This window comes from Muscardinus avellanarius (assembly GCF_963383645.1).
Source record: "Muscardinus avellanarius genome assembly, chromosome: 15".
In the NCBI taxonomy this organism is placed as follows: domain Eukaryota; kingdom Metazoa; phylum Chordata; class Mammalia; order Rodentia; family Gliridae; genus Muscardinus; species Muscardinus avellanarius.
Genome location: NC_137801.1, coordinates 1,955,160 through 1,970,010, shown reverse-complemented (window position 1 = coordinate 1,970,010; position 14,851 = coordinate 1,955,160). Strand labels below are relative to the sequence as shown.

The following is a 14,851-nucleotide window of genomic DNA, read 5'->3' as shown; positions in this document are numbered from 1 at the left end:
CAGGCAACACTGGCCAGTTAGAGTGGAGGACAGTTCCCTCCCAGAGAAGAACATCATTACGTGCTGTCCAGGGGCAGAGGGTGGACGAAGCCACCGCGGCCAGCCTGTGCGTACTGAGCCCCCGAAAGGGCAGCAAAATGTGTGGCACTCCAAGTGAATTCCAGCTACAGTACTTGAAATGACTAAAAGACCAACACTCACAAGGGAAATGAAAGCACTCCAAAGTTAATTCCAGCCCTAAGTGCTTAAAATAACGGAAAAGAGCAACATTAGTGAGGGAAGTAAATACCTTGAGACAAATGGCAGTGGAACCGTACCAGAGCAAAACTTATGGGTGCAGCAAAAGCAGTTCTTAGAGTGATAAATGCCTACATTAAGGAAGATCTCAGCAGACCTAGAATTATACCTCAAGGAACTAGTAAATGAATAACAGAGTCCAGATTCAACAGAGGGAAGGAAATAACAAAAGTCAGAGCAGAAGTAAATGAAATAGAGATGTGGGGCAAAAAACATAGGAAAGATCGTTCGATCCCCGGTTCCAAAAAGACAAAAAAAAAAAAAAAATAGAAAAGATCAACAAAACTTGAGTTTCTCTTTGAAATGAAACAAATTTGATAAGCCATTAGCAAGACTAAAGAGAAAAAAAATTAAATAAATAAATAAAGTAAGAAATTAAAGAGGACATTACAACTTATACTACAGAGGTATAAAGGATCATAAGAGAATACTATAAATAATTATACACAAAAATTGGATACTCTAGAAGAAATGGATAAATTTTCTAGAACCATACAACCTTTCAGGACTGAATCATGAAGAGACAGGAAATCCAAACAAATCAGTAGTGAGTAAGGAAATTGAATCAGTCATCAGAAATAGCCCAACAAAGAAAAGCTCAGACTGGAAGCCTCCACTAGTTAACTCTATTAAGCATTTAAAAGATTCATGCTAAACCCTTTCTGTGAGGCCATCCCTACTCTGATGCTACAGTCAAACAATGACATGACATTAAAAAAAAAAGCTACAGGCCATTATCTATGATGAACATAGATGCAAATCCGTAATAAAAGACAGCAAATTGAACCCAATAGTACATTTGAGGGACTGTGCACCCTGGTTAAGAGTGATATAGGCCTGGAATGCAAGGATGGTTCAACATACACACATGAACAAATGTGATATACCACATTAACAAAATAAAGGATAAATATCATGTTATCTCAATAGCTGCAGAAAATCCATTTGAAAAATCCAACATCCTTTCATAATAAAAAAAATTAGATACAAAAATAATGTACTTCAACACAAAGCCGTATTTGATAAGCCCACAGCTAATATCAGATTCAGCTGTGAAAAGCCAAAAACTCAACCTTGAAGATCAGGAAGAAGACAAGGATGTGTTTACATATAAACACGCTTTTCACATCTATTCAGCATCCTACTAAGGTCCAAGCCAGAGCAAATTAAGCAAGATAAAGAAAGAAAAGACATCCAAATTGTTAAATTTCAAACAGTAAATGACATGATCTTATGTATAGAAAATCCTGAGGACTACACTGTAAAAAACTGTTAGAATTGATTCAGTCTTGGTAGGGTGTATATTTCTAGGAATTTATTCACTTCTTCTGGGTTCTCCAATTTGTATGTAATTTCCATACTACTCTCTTACAATCTTCTGTACTTCTGTGTCATCTGTTGCATGGTATAAAACCAACATACAAGAATTCGTTGTGTTTCTATATACACTGTACAGTGCACCAACAGGAATTTTTTTTTTTTTTTTTTTTTTGCGGGTCTGGGGATCGAACTCAGGGGCATTCAACCTCCGAGATAAACCCCCTGCCCTATCTTTGTATTCTTTATTTTGAAACAGGGTCTCACTGAGTTGCAGAAGGCCTCACTAAGTAGCTGAGGCTTCAGCCTCCCAGATGCTGGGATGACAAGTGTGTGCCACCATGCCCGGCTCCCAACAGGAGATTTAAAAATCAGTCTCATTTATAGAAACACCAAAAAGAAGTAAATACTTAGAAATAAATTTTGTCAAGGTGGTAAAAGATCCACCCGTATACTAAAATCTATAGAACACTGGTGAAGGGAATCGGAGGAGACACAATCAAATGGAAAGACAACCAGTGTTTATGAACTGGAAGATTCAATATTGTTAAAATGGACATGCTACCTAGAGTGATCTACAGATGCAAGGCAATTCCTATCAAAATTCCAGTGATATTTTTTATAGAAAAAAGAAATCCCAATATTGATAAAGGTTTCCAAGAGACCCTGAATAAGCTAAGGCAATTTTGAGAAAGGACCAAACTAGGGAACACATTTCTGATTTCCAATTATATTTCAAAACTTTAGTAATCAGCAGTATGATATGTCATTGAAAAAAGACACATCAATCAGTGGGACATAACAGGAAACACAGAATTTAAACATATACATATAAGTTTATATGCAAATGCATGTGCTCTCTCTGTCTTTCACACACACACACACACACACACACACACACATACACACACACACACACCCATAGCCAAGCACAGCCTTTGTCAAAGGTGCCAATAATACACACGGGCAAGGGTAATCTCTTCAATAGCGCTCCAAGAACTGGAAGCCTACTTGTAAAAGACTAAATGGGACCTTTATCTTGCACTGTACATAAAAATTAACTCACCATGGATCTAAAAATTAAAGGTAAGACCTCAAACTGTGAAACTCCGAGAAGAAAAACAGAGAAAAGGTCCCCAAAAAACTGGTCTGGATGATTCTTTTCTGGTGAAGGCAACGAAAGCAAAAGTAAAGGCGGGAGCGACGTGCAGTCAGGAGGCTCTGCACCCAGAGGAGGCGGCTGGCGCAATGCACGCAGCCCACAGAGTGGAGGACTGGACTTGCAAACTCTAACCCTCCACTAAGTGGGTAATGGCCAACATTTATAAGGAGCTTGCAAGACTCAAGAGCAAAAACAAAACAGTCTGGCTTACTTACTTGGTACTAGAGGTTGAGCCAGGGGCATTCTACCTCTAAGCTGCAACCCCCGCCCTTCTTAGTTTTTATTTTGGAAAAGCATTTCAATTAAGTTGCTTAGACTCTCGCTAAGTTGTTGAGGCTGGGTTGAACTTGGAATCCTCCTGTCTCAGCCTCTCAAGTACTGAGATTACAATGTGTGCCACCACCTCTGACTAATAATATGGCTTAAAAATGGGCAAAAGACCTAAACAAACACTTTTCTAAAGCAAATACACAATGGCCAACAGATAGGTGAAAAATGCCCAGGCTCATTAATCATGAGGGAGTTATAACTCAAAACCACAGTGAGATATCCTCTCACTCTTGTTAGAACAGCCATTCCCAAAAACACAAATACCATGAAGTGTGGCCTAAGGTGGAGAAGAAGGAACCCTTGCACACTGGCGGCCGGAGTGGATGTCAATGTGATCTTTATGGAAAAGAGTTTGCAGGCTCCTCACATAGTTAAAAGTAGTTCTCCATGTTACCAGCAGTCCAAAGGAAATGAATTCAACAGGTTAGAGATAGCTCTTCTTCCATGACTGTTGCAGTATTAGTCACGATATCCAAGATTTGGAAAATACCCGATCACCCGCTGGTAGACAAGTAGCTAAAGAAATTGTAGTGGAATGTTACCCATGAAACAAACTTTCAGACAACATTCTAACATGAACAAACCTTGAGGGCGTTATGCTGAGTAAATAAATCAGAAAGACAAACAGCGCAGGATCTCACGCACGTGGGACCCGCCAGGCCAGACTCCTGGGAACAGAGCGCGGTGGTTGGTGTGGGCCGCGGGGCAGGTGCGGGAGGAGAGGCGTGGAGGAAGAGTACCAATCGCAGTTAGCAGGGAGCGCGTCTGGGAGCCGAGTGTTGGCGTGGTGACGAGCTGACAGTACCGCATTTATAACCGAGTGTGATAAGACAGTGGATCCTCACTGTTCCCACCACACACATACGAACGTAGCGCGGTGATGGGCGTGCCAATTAGCTTGATCAGGATGTGCATTTCAGGGGGCGTATGTGTATCAAGATGTCACACCGTGCCTGTGTCATAGATGTGGAATGGCCCGTCGAGCCTGGGGAAGCTAGGGACACACCCATGTTTGGACAAGGGGAGGGCTGTGTGTGGTGTAGTCGTTCTGGGAAGTTACTGCGGGAGGCAGCAGGCAGGCTCCCAGGCTGCTCCTCCTGGCCTGTGCCTGGTGGGCTTTGTTTATTGGTCACGGGGTGGGGGTGGCAGTGGAGCCTAGTGTCTGCGCCGTCCAGCCAAACACCTCTGTCCTTTGAGGTGAGCCTCAGGGAGAAGGTGTGCATGCTCCCAGGCCAGTCGGACAGGGGCTCAGCACCCAATTCTGAATCTTTCTGGTCGAGTGACTTCACCTGCAGTCAGGTGACGGGACAGTGTCGCGGGCAGCACCTGGTGTGCGGCAGGTGTCCTGGTCTATCACTGCGGCTTTGTGGAGGCCCGCTTCCTGCGGAGTGGCATGTAGGCCAACGCTGTCTGGACAGCACTGCCAGAACGATAGATAACACAGAGGTGCTTTGTGTTACTGGTGGAGAACAGCAAATAAAGGCCCAGACGTGGGAGCAGGTGGCCCTGCAGGCGGCTCTGTTCTGAGTGGCCCTTGTGTGGTGGTGCTGTGGAAAGCTGGGGCGGGCGCAGGAGGCAGGGGAGCACATTTCCAATGTCAGCCTGGGATAAAATCACAGCGCCGTGGCTGGTTTGCTAAGTTAGAGTGAAGCAAAAGCAGCAAACGAGAGACTGAAAGACAAGCTGTGTTTGGTCTGCAGAGTTTCAGAGTGATAGAGATGTAAAAATTGCTCCTGTTTATATTCCCAGAGCGTCCACCGCGTGGATGGCACTGTTGGCAGGAGGTGCAGTTAAGGGCTCTGGAATGCATGCAGCAGGGGTGGGGCACACCCAGTGGCACGCACACAGCAGCTCTAGGGTGGGCCCGCACACAGCAGCTCTAGGGTGGGCCCGCAGTTTGGCTCGTGTGCTTTGGCTTCGTCGGCATGAAGCCACCATGCGGGAATGGAATGGCAGATTGGGGAACGAGAGCAGAGGTCAGGGCTCACCTGCAGTGCTGCCCCGTCCTCAGCAGACTGAGGGCAGCTCTCCTAGTGACGCGCCTGTGACCCTGCACGGCCACCCTCTTGGAGGGCCGATGTGGCCGAGTTGTGCTTGGAGACAGAAGCTCTTAGCTCCCACTTTGATTCTTAGGCATTTAAGGTGCCCTGGGCACAGACCCAAGGGGTACACGAAGCCCTCCCCGCTCTGTGCGGAAGGGTGAGGGGTGTGGGTGTGGCTGCCTCCCGGAGCAGCCCCTCTCCTGGTGCTGCCAGCTCTGTTTTACTGTGGCTGACCTGCACCTCCCGGTCAGTCCTGGGCCTGCAAAGAGGCCCGATTCTCGTCGCCCATCTCAGGCCGCGGCGGTCTGTAGGATGTTCATGTGCCCATGCTCCAGTTCCGAGGTTTCTCCCCTGACCCTTCCCGCCTTGCCTGGGTATTCGTCTTCAGCAGGAAGCGCAGTCGACTTGCAGATCCACTCTGTGTAGGGGTTTCCTGTTACTGCCCCATGGATGTACAGCCCCCACAGGTTTTCTAGAAGCCACCGGCCGTGTCTGTGTGGACTTGTTGGCTAGATCGTCTTACCTGCCCCCTCCAGGCCAGCCCCCGATGCCTGTGCCTGTCCAGCCGGGCACAGGTTTCAGATCTCCCATGAGGAGTTCAGGGCCCTGGGCAGCGATGGCTTCCCCGGCCTGGCCGGCGCAGTGCTGAGGCGGTGGGCCTCCTAGCAGGCACACTCACCCCTCTCCTGTGTCCGTGCAGCCGTCTTCCCTACCTGTGTGTTCACTGTGGCCTTCAGAGCCCACGTGGCTAGAGACTTTGGGTCCAAATCCAGTTCTCACAGGACACACATCTTGCTTCCTGTGATTTACGACGGTCTTGCTTCTTTAGTTAAGGGGCAATTTTCCTTTACGAATAGGAAAAGGTACTTTGACAGCCACTTGAAATGGATCTTATCTTTTCCTCTGGTAATGTCACTGAAAAGGTGAGCGTTTTTCTTGGAGAAGAGCCTCCCTTGGCCACGTGCAGGCAGACAGATCCGCAGGGGAGGAGGCAGGAGCGGAGTGGTGCTCATGGTCTCCCCAGCAAGAGACCCGCAGGTGTTGCCTCCCCTGCTGGAGCTCAGCCAGACCGGGCACCCCAGTGTTGGTCAGGAAGAAGACGCGGCCACCGTGGTGATGTATGGTGGTGCCCTTCCACGTAGGAGGCTCCCTTTTCAGGTGATGTCCTGTGCTGTAGACCTGGGACAGGGCAGTGGGCCTGTGCACTGGTTCTCTGCAACTTTGGAACTGATATGCGTGTGTGCAGGCACACGTCTTGGTAAGCAGAGAAGTGAGGGGGTTTGGGAAACAGGTTTTCAGGAGCACCTTGACAGTGCCCACCAGCTCCCTAGGATGCCTGGCAATGGCCTGGAGCCAGGCGTGCCTGTGCATTTCACCAAGGTGCTCTGTGATGCACTGGATGTCTGGACCACGGCACGCGTATAAGTGCCTCCTAATTTATGGGGGTCCTTGAGTGCCCGTTCACTCGACTCCCTAGAAATGATCCAGGCTGTGGGCGCTCTGGGTGCACCTGACCTGACCTGGTCCAGCGTTACTCAGCACCAGGAGTGCCAGGCGGGGTTTTGGGCTGTGTGGCCTTCCCAGGGTGTGTCTTGTGTGTCTGGCGGGGCCTCTGCACCTGTGGGTGGTGGGCCTGGCCTCCGACTGCTATCTCACTTCTTTGTGGTTGGAGCCCTGGCCCGATGCGGCTTCTGAGCACCAGCCGTGACTTCCTTTAACTGCAATGTCGGCGTTACCCCGGCTTTGCCTCACAGGAGCCCCGGGTCCCGTAACCTGCAGTGGGATGTAATCTCGGCCTGTAGTGCTGCTACATGAGGTTGGCTCAATTTCATTGAAATTCTGTATTTAAAATTGAGCTACCTGAAATCTTAAAGGTCACTCTTTTTTAATTTTTATTCTTTAATTGTGAATTGACAAATTACAGTTCTGTGGGGTTGCTCTTTCTGGATAACTTGAATTGTCAAGATTATTAGGGCTTGCTGAAGTTAAACATCCAATTTTTAAAAAAGTGCCATTTAGTTGGAAACTTCTAAAACGTGTTTTGGTATTCAGCACTTTTTAGCTAGACCTTGGAAGCCTGGATCTCAGATTTCGGCCTTGTCTGAGGGTCACGACCATGTGCTGTTCAAATTCACCAAGTGCCCCGGCTCTGGTCTTTTGAACTCCTGAGTTCCGCTTTCTTCCTTCCCGCCCCTGCGCTCCAGTCAGCGTTAGAGCTCGCCGGATCACCCGTGCCTGCTGGAAGCCGCCCTCTGCTCGCACAATCCACGTTTGCGCCCTGGGGACTCAGGAGTCAGATCGCCACGCCTGTGGATTGGAGGCAGGTGGAGGGCTCAGGGAGCTCTCAGGCAGGGGGCACGGTGGTGCCAACATGGCGAAGGGTGCTGGAGGTGGCGGGCCTGGGTCCCCTGGTTGAGAGGCGGCCTAAGACCTTTCTCTCACTCAGGGTGTTGGCTGTTACTCAAGTCCTGACAAGTGCATGGTTAACTAATGTCCTTTCAAATGGTGTTGTCTTTATCAGACATCGCTCACTCAAGTGGTAATGAGGCACCATGCACCCGGACGTCGCCGGTCCTTGTGGGGGCACAGAGGCTTTAATCAGCCGGTGCGTGCTGCAGGAAGCCTTGAACCGAGTGGAGAGCCTTAGCCGAGGGCCCATGCAGCGAGCACAGACAGCAGGGTCAGTGTGTGCCGTGGCGCTGGTCTGAGGGGAAGGGTGGCTGGTCCTCGCTAGCCCTCCTCCACACGTAGGTATCAGCTTTGGCTGTCCTCGCCCTGGCACCGAGAGCTGCCTGGGCTCTCCAGCTCCCTGAGATTCTTAGGGGTGATTTTGAGCCGGGGTCTCGGCACCCTCTTTGTTGCCTCAGTCTGTGTGAATGGGCTCTCTATTTCTGGTTGGAGCATGCCTAAGCTGTAGGTCTGGTGAGGCGCTGATAGGCCAGCTGAACTTGTTGCCCCTGATGTGCGGGTCCTGAGCACAGGTGGGCTCCCCCGTACCCTCCCTCCACGCTGCGCTCCTCCTTGGACCTGGTGCCGGCCGTCTGCACACTGCATAGCTCACCTGCAGACCAGGGCTGTCTGGGGGCCCGGGCTGCGTGTGCTGAGGAGCGCCTTGAGAGTCAGGGCCGCACGGTCCTACCAGAGTAGGAGCAGATTAGGAAGCGGGCTTCCCGGTGTCTCTTCCAGCCACGGTGCTTTTGTTTCTCTTCTAGATATATCAAGTGCCTCTGATGGTTATTACAGAAGATCTAGATGTGGCATACCGTCCACAGCCACCTCTCCCCTTGAGGACCCTGCCCCCCAGCCTGGTTGAGCCCCAGCTGCCCATACCTTAGCCACTGGGGACACACACATTGGTGAGGGCCTGAGTCAGCTCCGGCTGCTCAGCAACACTGCACACGTGTATCTGTCATGGTTCCAGAGGTTGGAAGCCCAGCGTCAAGGCGTTGGCTGATTCTGTTCTTGCAGTGGGAGCACTTCCTGTTTGTAGAAGGCGCTTCTTGTGGTGCCCAAGCAGAGAAAGAGGCAGGACGCAGCTGCCGTTGTCTCTCCTTAGAAGACTGATCTCATAGTGGGGCCCCACCCTTGCGCCCTCCTCTAACCTAACACCCTTCAGGGCCTCGTCAGTCTCCAGGTACATCACACTGGGGCGGCACTTTGATGTCCGACTTGGGGGCACCCCATTCCGTCCATGGCAGTGAGAAGCCACGGTGCCCGCCTCGGCATTACCAGATAATGACCTTGACACACGCCATGCAAGGACGGCCAGGAAGCGCGTGCTGGTGTGCGGAGGGTGCCTGCGAGTGTCTGGGCGTCTCCAGAGTCACACTAACATTTAGGCGTCTCTTCCCCGCTTAGCGTCATCTGGGAGCCGATGAGCGACGGGAAGAAAGTCATCTCCCTGGCCGACAACCATATCCTGCTGTGGGATCTCCAGGAGAGCTCGAGCCGGGCAGTGGTAAGCAGAAGGCTGGGCGGCACTCGGGCCTGGAGGACCAGTTCATAATACGCTTCTTAATTCACGCATCTGCAGAACTTTGATGTTAACTGTGAAATACCTAATGAGTGGACTGAGTCACCAGAGAACTGAGTGATGGCTTTGGAGCCGAGATGTTCCAAGGACCCACACCTGACAGAGCCTGGCTTCTGACCGGCCTGTCCAAACGGAGGGAGTGCCCAGAAGTTGGCTTTCAGTTTCAAGTGTGTTGTCCTTCTAATGAGTGGATTCTTAAGGTGCAGTTGGTTAAAACCATACTTTTAAGTAGGAGCAGTTAGAAAATACTAATTTCAAGCCGGGCGTGGTGGCGCACACTTGTAATCCCCGCGCTTCAGAGGCGGAGACAGGAGGATCGCACAGGTTCGAAGCCAGCCTTGGCTACTTAGTGGGGCTCTCAGCAACTTAGTGAGACCCTGTTTCCGAATAAGTATAAAATAGGTCTGGGAGTATAGCCCGGAGGTAGAAAAGCCCCTGGGTTCCACCCCCAGTACCACACAAAAAAAGAAAATATTAATTTCATGGTGTTGGACAGCTTTTTAATATATTGGCAAGGGTTATAAAAATAATTTTTAACACTTATGTTCTTGGGAACCAGTTTTGCTTTCAAATATTTATCATTTTGAATACTTTATCTTTCATGGGATAAATATTGATATATATTTATATATATTCATAATTGGTTTCTTTTCTTATTTTTTCGGGTCTGGGGATGGAACCCAGGTTCATTCAACCTCTGAGCTACATCCCCTGCCCTATTTTTTATTCTTTATTTTGAAACCAGTCTCACTGAGTTGCAGAGGGCCTCACTAAGTAGCTGAGGATGTCCGTGAACCTCAATCCTCTGGTCTCAGCCTCCCAAATGCTGGGATTACAAGTGTGTGCCACCACATCCGGCTTCTATAGTTGGTTTCTTAAAATTGTCTCTTTTTAACTGTATTTTTACATGCATTCATACTTTATTGCATTTGTTTATGTTAAAGTAACTACTTTAGAAAAAAGAGCTTACCAGGGTAGTGAGGGCCAGGTGTCTGTCCGAGGTCAGAGGGCACGGGCGCCACGCCTGTCAGGCAGCCTCCCCTGGCGATGGCCTCATCTTCTGTTTACTTGTTCCTGTGTTCCCTGCGTTGCCTTTTCCCTCATGGTGCTGTGCAGTATTAATACATCCTTTCTTCACCCATTTGGTTAGAAAGATGACGTGAATAATGATTTATCGTTATTAATATGTGGCATAGAAGTTGGACTTTTTAAAATATTAAGTGGCTCATAAAAGTTTAAAAACTCGAAACGGTTGCAGCCTTCAGTGCAAAAGGAAGAATTGGCTTGTTTTCTTAGAGAATTGACAGTATTAAGGAAAAATCATTTTTTTCAAAAGTTTAAAACATAAGACGTATCTCCATTTTGTGTAGTAGAATCCAAGTATCACACAAACATTTAAGGTAAAACAGGAAGCCGTACGGTAGCTAGGAGCCTGAGATGGGCCCGTGGATGCCGCAGGTCCAGGGCAGAGGGCAGGGGGCAGAGGGCAAGCTTGTGAGCCCCTGCCTCCCAGGTGACATGGCGGGCAGTCTGGTCACAGTCAAAGGTGAGCGCCCCCTCAGTTCCTCCTGTCTCCTTGTGCCTCAGTTGCTGGAAGCTACAGAAAGAGGAGAAGCCGTCTCCGTTGGTGCTGGGTGCGGGGCCCAAGGCCCCAGGCCAGGCTAGCGTCCTGCAGGCTCGCACCCACCCTGCCGCCTGCCTGGGTCAGGCGCTCCGGCTCCGGGGACGCGGCCCGGCTGGTCAGTGTGTAACTCATTTTCTGTGGAGATCAATTTGGTTTTCCCTGCCCTCTTTTATCTGCTGTCAGCAGTTCTGTCAATACGCCCGCGACCCTCCACCGCGCGTTCCACCCCGGTCCTTCCCATCGATTTCGGCCTCCTCACGCCGGCGCCTGTGTTTTTATTGTTTTGGGGATATTGCCTTCTGCGGTGAATCTAATCTTCTGCTCACTGCCTCATTACCTTTTGCAATTAAATTGGAGATTCTTTGCCATTTATAATCATTAGCAGAACCCCGGGGAGGCCTGGCGCGGGAGGGTCGGTGGGTCTGTGGACCCCGGTGCAGGGGGGTCCTGTTCCTTTGTGCCGCTGGTCTGCACGCTCCCACAGCCGCCAGCTGTTCACAGGAAAGGCTCCGTCCAGGCCACGGCACCACGGGCAGAGCCCGCCCCCGCCATTCTCTGTCCAGGCAGGAACACAGGTGCTCCCCGTGAGGGAACCCAGGGCTGTCTACACCCAGCAACAACCCTCGAAAGACCGGAGTGTGTCTCAGGGACACAGCGAGTTGTTGGAAATGTTCTGATCTACTGGTTAAATGGGAGGCGTTTCCATCAGTTTTTGAGTCCTGGCTCCTGGAATGTTGATATACGTTGAAAATATTGTCAACCATTTTGTCCCCCGTGTGTTTTTTAAATAGACTGTATTTTTCAGAGTGGTTTTAGGTTGACAGCAAATCTGAGTGAGGACGCCGAGGCTCCCGCTCTCCACCCCGGGTTTCCACAGTGTGCTGCGGGGCGTCCGCCAGCCTGCGCTATCCGGTCCCCAGTGGGCACTCTCGGGTTTGGACGGTGTGTGGGTCTGAGTAAGTGCACCAGGACACGGAGCCACCACCAGGGTCCTGTAGGATGACTCAGGGCTGGAGTCCCGGTGTGCTCCTGTTGCCAAGCTCCCCACCCCGGCCCCCGGTACTCATTGGTCGGTTCTTTTTCTTTCTTGGTACAGGGCACTGATCCCAGGGGCCTGCTACGTCCGAGCTCCACCCCAGGCCTATTTTATCCTTATTTTGAAGCAGGGCCTCTCCAGGTTGCTGAGCAGTGTCACTTCTTGCTGAGGCTGGCAGTAAACCTGCGCTCCCCTGTCACAGCCTCCCAAGGACTGAGATTCCAGGAGTGTACCACCACGCCCGGCCCCGCCCATCTTCTCCCTCTGCACGTCTCTGCTCCAAGATGGCAGCTCATTTCTCTTATCCCCGAGTAATGTGCCTGGCTTTTCATACCGATGAGCTTCCGTTTCTTGGTGTTCATTCTCACGAGCTGTCCTTCTGCCTTGGGCTGAGAACTGTCTGAGTAGCTTTGCATCCCAAAGGCTCTCTCCCCCCACTGTTCTCTGGGCATGCTGTAGTCATCTCGGTCCCTGACCCATTTTGTCAATGTGTGTAAAAGGTCCTGAGAGTGGGCTGCCCCGCCCGGGAGGGGTGTGGCCAGCATCCTCGCTGTCTGTCTGTGGTGCAGCAGCTGGAAGTTTCCGTCTTGCCTGGCTGCTCCTTTGGGGAGCAGCTTTCCTGGGTCTGTGTCCATTGGGGCTTCCTGGTGTGGCTTCTTCAGCTCCGACTCTGATAAATGAGGCAGAAGGCACCCGGGGAATGACTGCGTGGTGCTCGCGGCTGAGGCCCGGTGCTCTGCCTCCTCCCTCGTCTCGGCATCCTCTCAGGAACACATAGCGTTTGGTGATACCTAGTGGGAGGAACGGAGAAGGGCGTGCCCTCTTCTGGCAGCAGGTGCCTCTGAAGGCCACCTGTCCCTCCTCCATCTTCCTCCCACCCCACCCCTCCCATCGCAGCTTGATGACCCCACTGCTCAGCCTCGCACTGTCCTCACAGGGGAGATGTCTTAGCATCGCTGGCATGTGTCTCTGTGAGGAAGGCCAGAGGCGGGGTGGCTGCCGCTCACTACACATGTCCTGTGGACCTGGGCTGAGTCAGGACTGTGAAACCGCGTCACGCCCAAGTGTGCCAGGATGCCAGGGCCTGTTACTGTGGCGAGTGTGCGCTCACTTGAGGTGGCGGGTGGTTGTACTTTTTCAATACAGCACCATTTCTTACCAATGTACGCGTAGCCCAGTAAGCCAAGGCGCAGACCTGGTGGCTACGTGCTCTGACCCCGCTGTTGGCAGTGGCGCAAGGGAGGCTTGCGAGGCAGGGGACTGCTGGTGATGCGGCCGAGCAGCAAGGTGGGCCCCTTCCCTTCCCACAGCATGCTGGAGGCCTCTGCCCTGCTCATGGCTCGTGTCTTCAGCGGGCATAATCGTCTCATTTCTGGGAAAAGGTGCTTGGAGCCAAGTGTGATGAGCGAGCTGACCAGGCAGGCTTGGTGGAGCTGGTCAGTGGGGCTCAGACCTGGCATCCTCGCCTGCAGTGGCTGGGCCCTTAAAGTGGGTGTGACCGGAGAGCTGCAGGTGTCGGGCAGTACTCATATAAGTCTATGCTTTGGGATCTATGTTTTTAAAAAGTAGTCATCTTTAAGATTTTTGGAGTTAATAATTTACCAAGGGGTATATCTTAATGTCATTGTACAGGAGATACCTGTATCTTTTGACTTAGTAAATTTTAGAGATATCTAATATCTTTATTAACCTTCTTGGTTTTTTTTTTTTCAGTACTGGGGATTAAACCCAAGTTACATGCCCAGCCCCCCCCCCCCCTTATTTTGTGGGCCTGGGGATGGGACCCAGGAACATTTTACCTCCGAACTACACACCCCCTGCCCTATTTTTTATTCTTTATTTTGAAACAGGGCCTCACTAAGTAGCTGAGGCTGTCTGCGAACCATAATCTGGCCTCAGCCTCCCAAATGCTGGGATTACAAGCATGTACCACCATGCCCAGCTACACCCAGTTCTATTTTTAAATCTTGATTTTTAAACAGGGTCTCACTAAGTTGCAGAGAACCTCACTAAGTAGCTGAGGCTATCTGCGAACCTGTGATCTTCCTATCTTAGCTCTCCAGTACTGGGATTGCAAGTGTGCATCACCACACCCGGCTTCCTGTTGAATCTTGAAAAATTAAGTGGGTTCAGTCCCCAGCACCATAAAAATTAATAAAAACCAAAATCATTTAAAAATGTATCTAAGTAACTGGGTATGGTAGCACATGCTTATAATACCAGTATTTGGGATGCTAAGACAGGAGGATCACAGGTTTGCAGCAAGCCTCAGCTACATAGGTGAGACCCTTGGCAAAATAGTGAGACCCTGTTTCAAAATAAAGACTAAAAATAGGGCTGGGGGTATGGCTTGGAGTAGAATGCCTGGGCATGACCCACCTCCTGCAGTCATGGCCACCTCTGAATCCTGCTGCACGAGTGGGCTCTGACACATGAGCCTTTGGGGCCACTCCAGTCCAAACCCTACCCCTAGTTCTAATCCATTTCCTATTATACACGGTGACCTGCTGCCAAACATCTCTAAAAGGTGATGGAAGCTCAGCAGTGACTGCACAAGCTAATTCTTGGTGGAGCTTGGATAAGAAAACTATCATGGCACCAGCCCAGAATGGGGTCCTGCACAGCACAGCGTGTCGCCCCTTCTCTCGCCCCTCTCTCTACATCTAGCCCATGAGTACTTTCTGGAGAAACCAAACAGGCAAATCGACCTCTGCTTGCTTCCACGGAGCATTACCATGTCCTAAACTTCAGTCTGTGGACTGTTCTAGATTTTGAAACAATACATCGTCAGCTAAAGAACCCATCCTGCTAAGCACGCATCCATCCACAAGGGCTTCCTGAGGGCGTCCTCGCTGAGCAGCTCCACAGCCCTCATGCTGGCTGTCTAGCTGCACAGAGAAACAGGCGACAGAAACACAAAAGACGTAGCCAGCGACACGGGAAGGATGGGCTGCAGCTGGCCAGGCCTGAGTGTCCCAGCACGTGTCTGTCACAGCAGCACAGTCACTGA

The 14,851-nt window shown here is 50.6% G+C and overlaps 1 protein-coding gene across 2 annotated transcripts in view; it reads left to right on the top strand.

Annotated features, from left to right (window-relative positions):
• EIPR1 (EARP complex and GARP complex interacting protein 1) overlaps positions 1–14,851 on the top strand; it is a gene marked incomplete at both ends in the record, with an annotated part of 114,860 nt that overhangs the window by 89,741 nt on the left and 10,268 nt on the right. For both annotated transcript variants that reach the window (XM_080711032.1, XM_080711031.1), the window contains one exon: positions 9,007–9,106. In XM_080711032.1, coding sequence (XP_080567158.1) covers positions 9,007–9,106 — 100 coding nt within the window. The remainder of the gene's footprint in view (positions 1–9,006; positions 9,107–14,851) is intronic.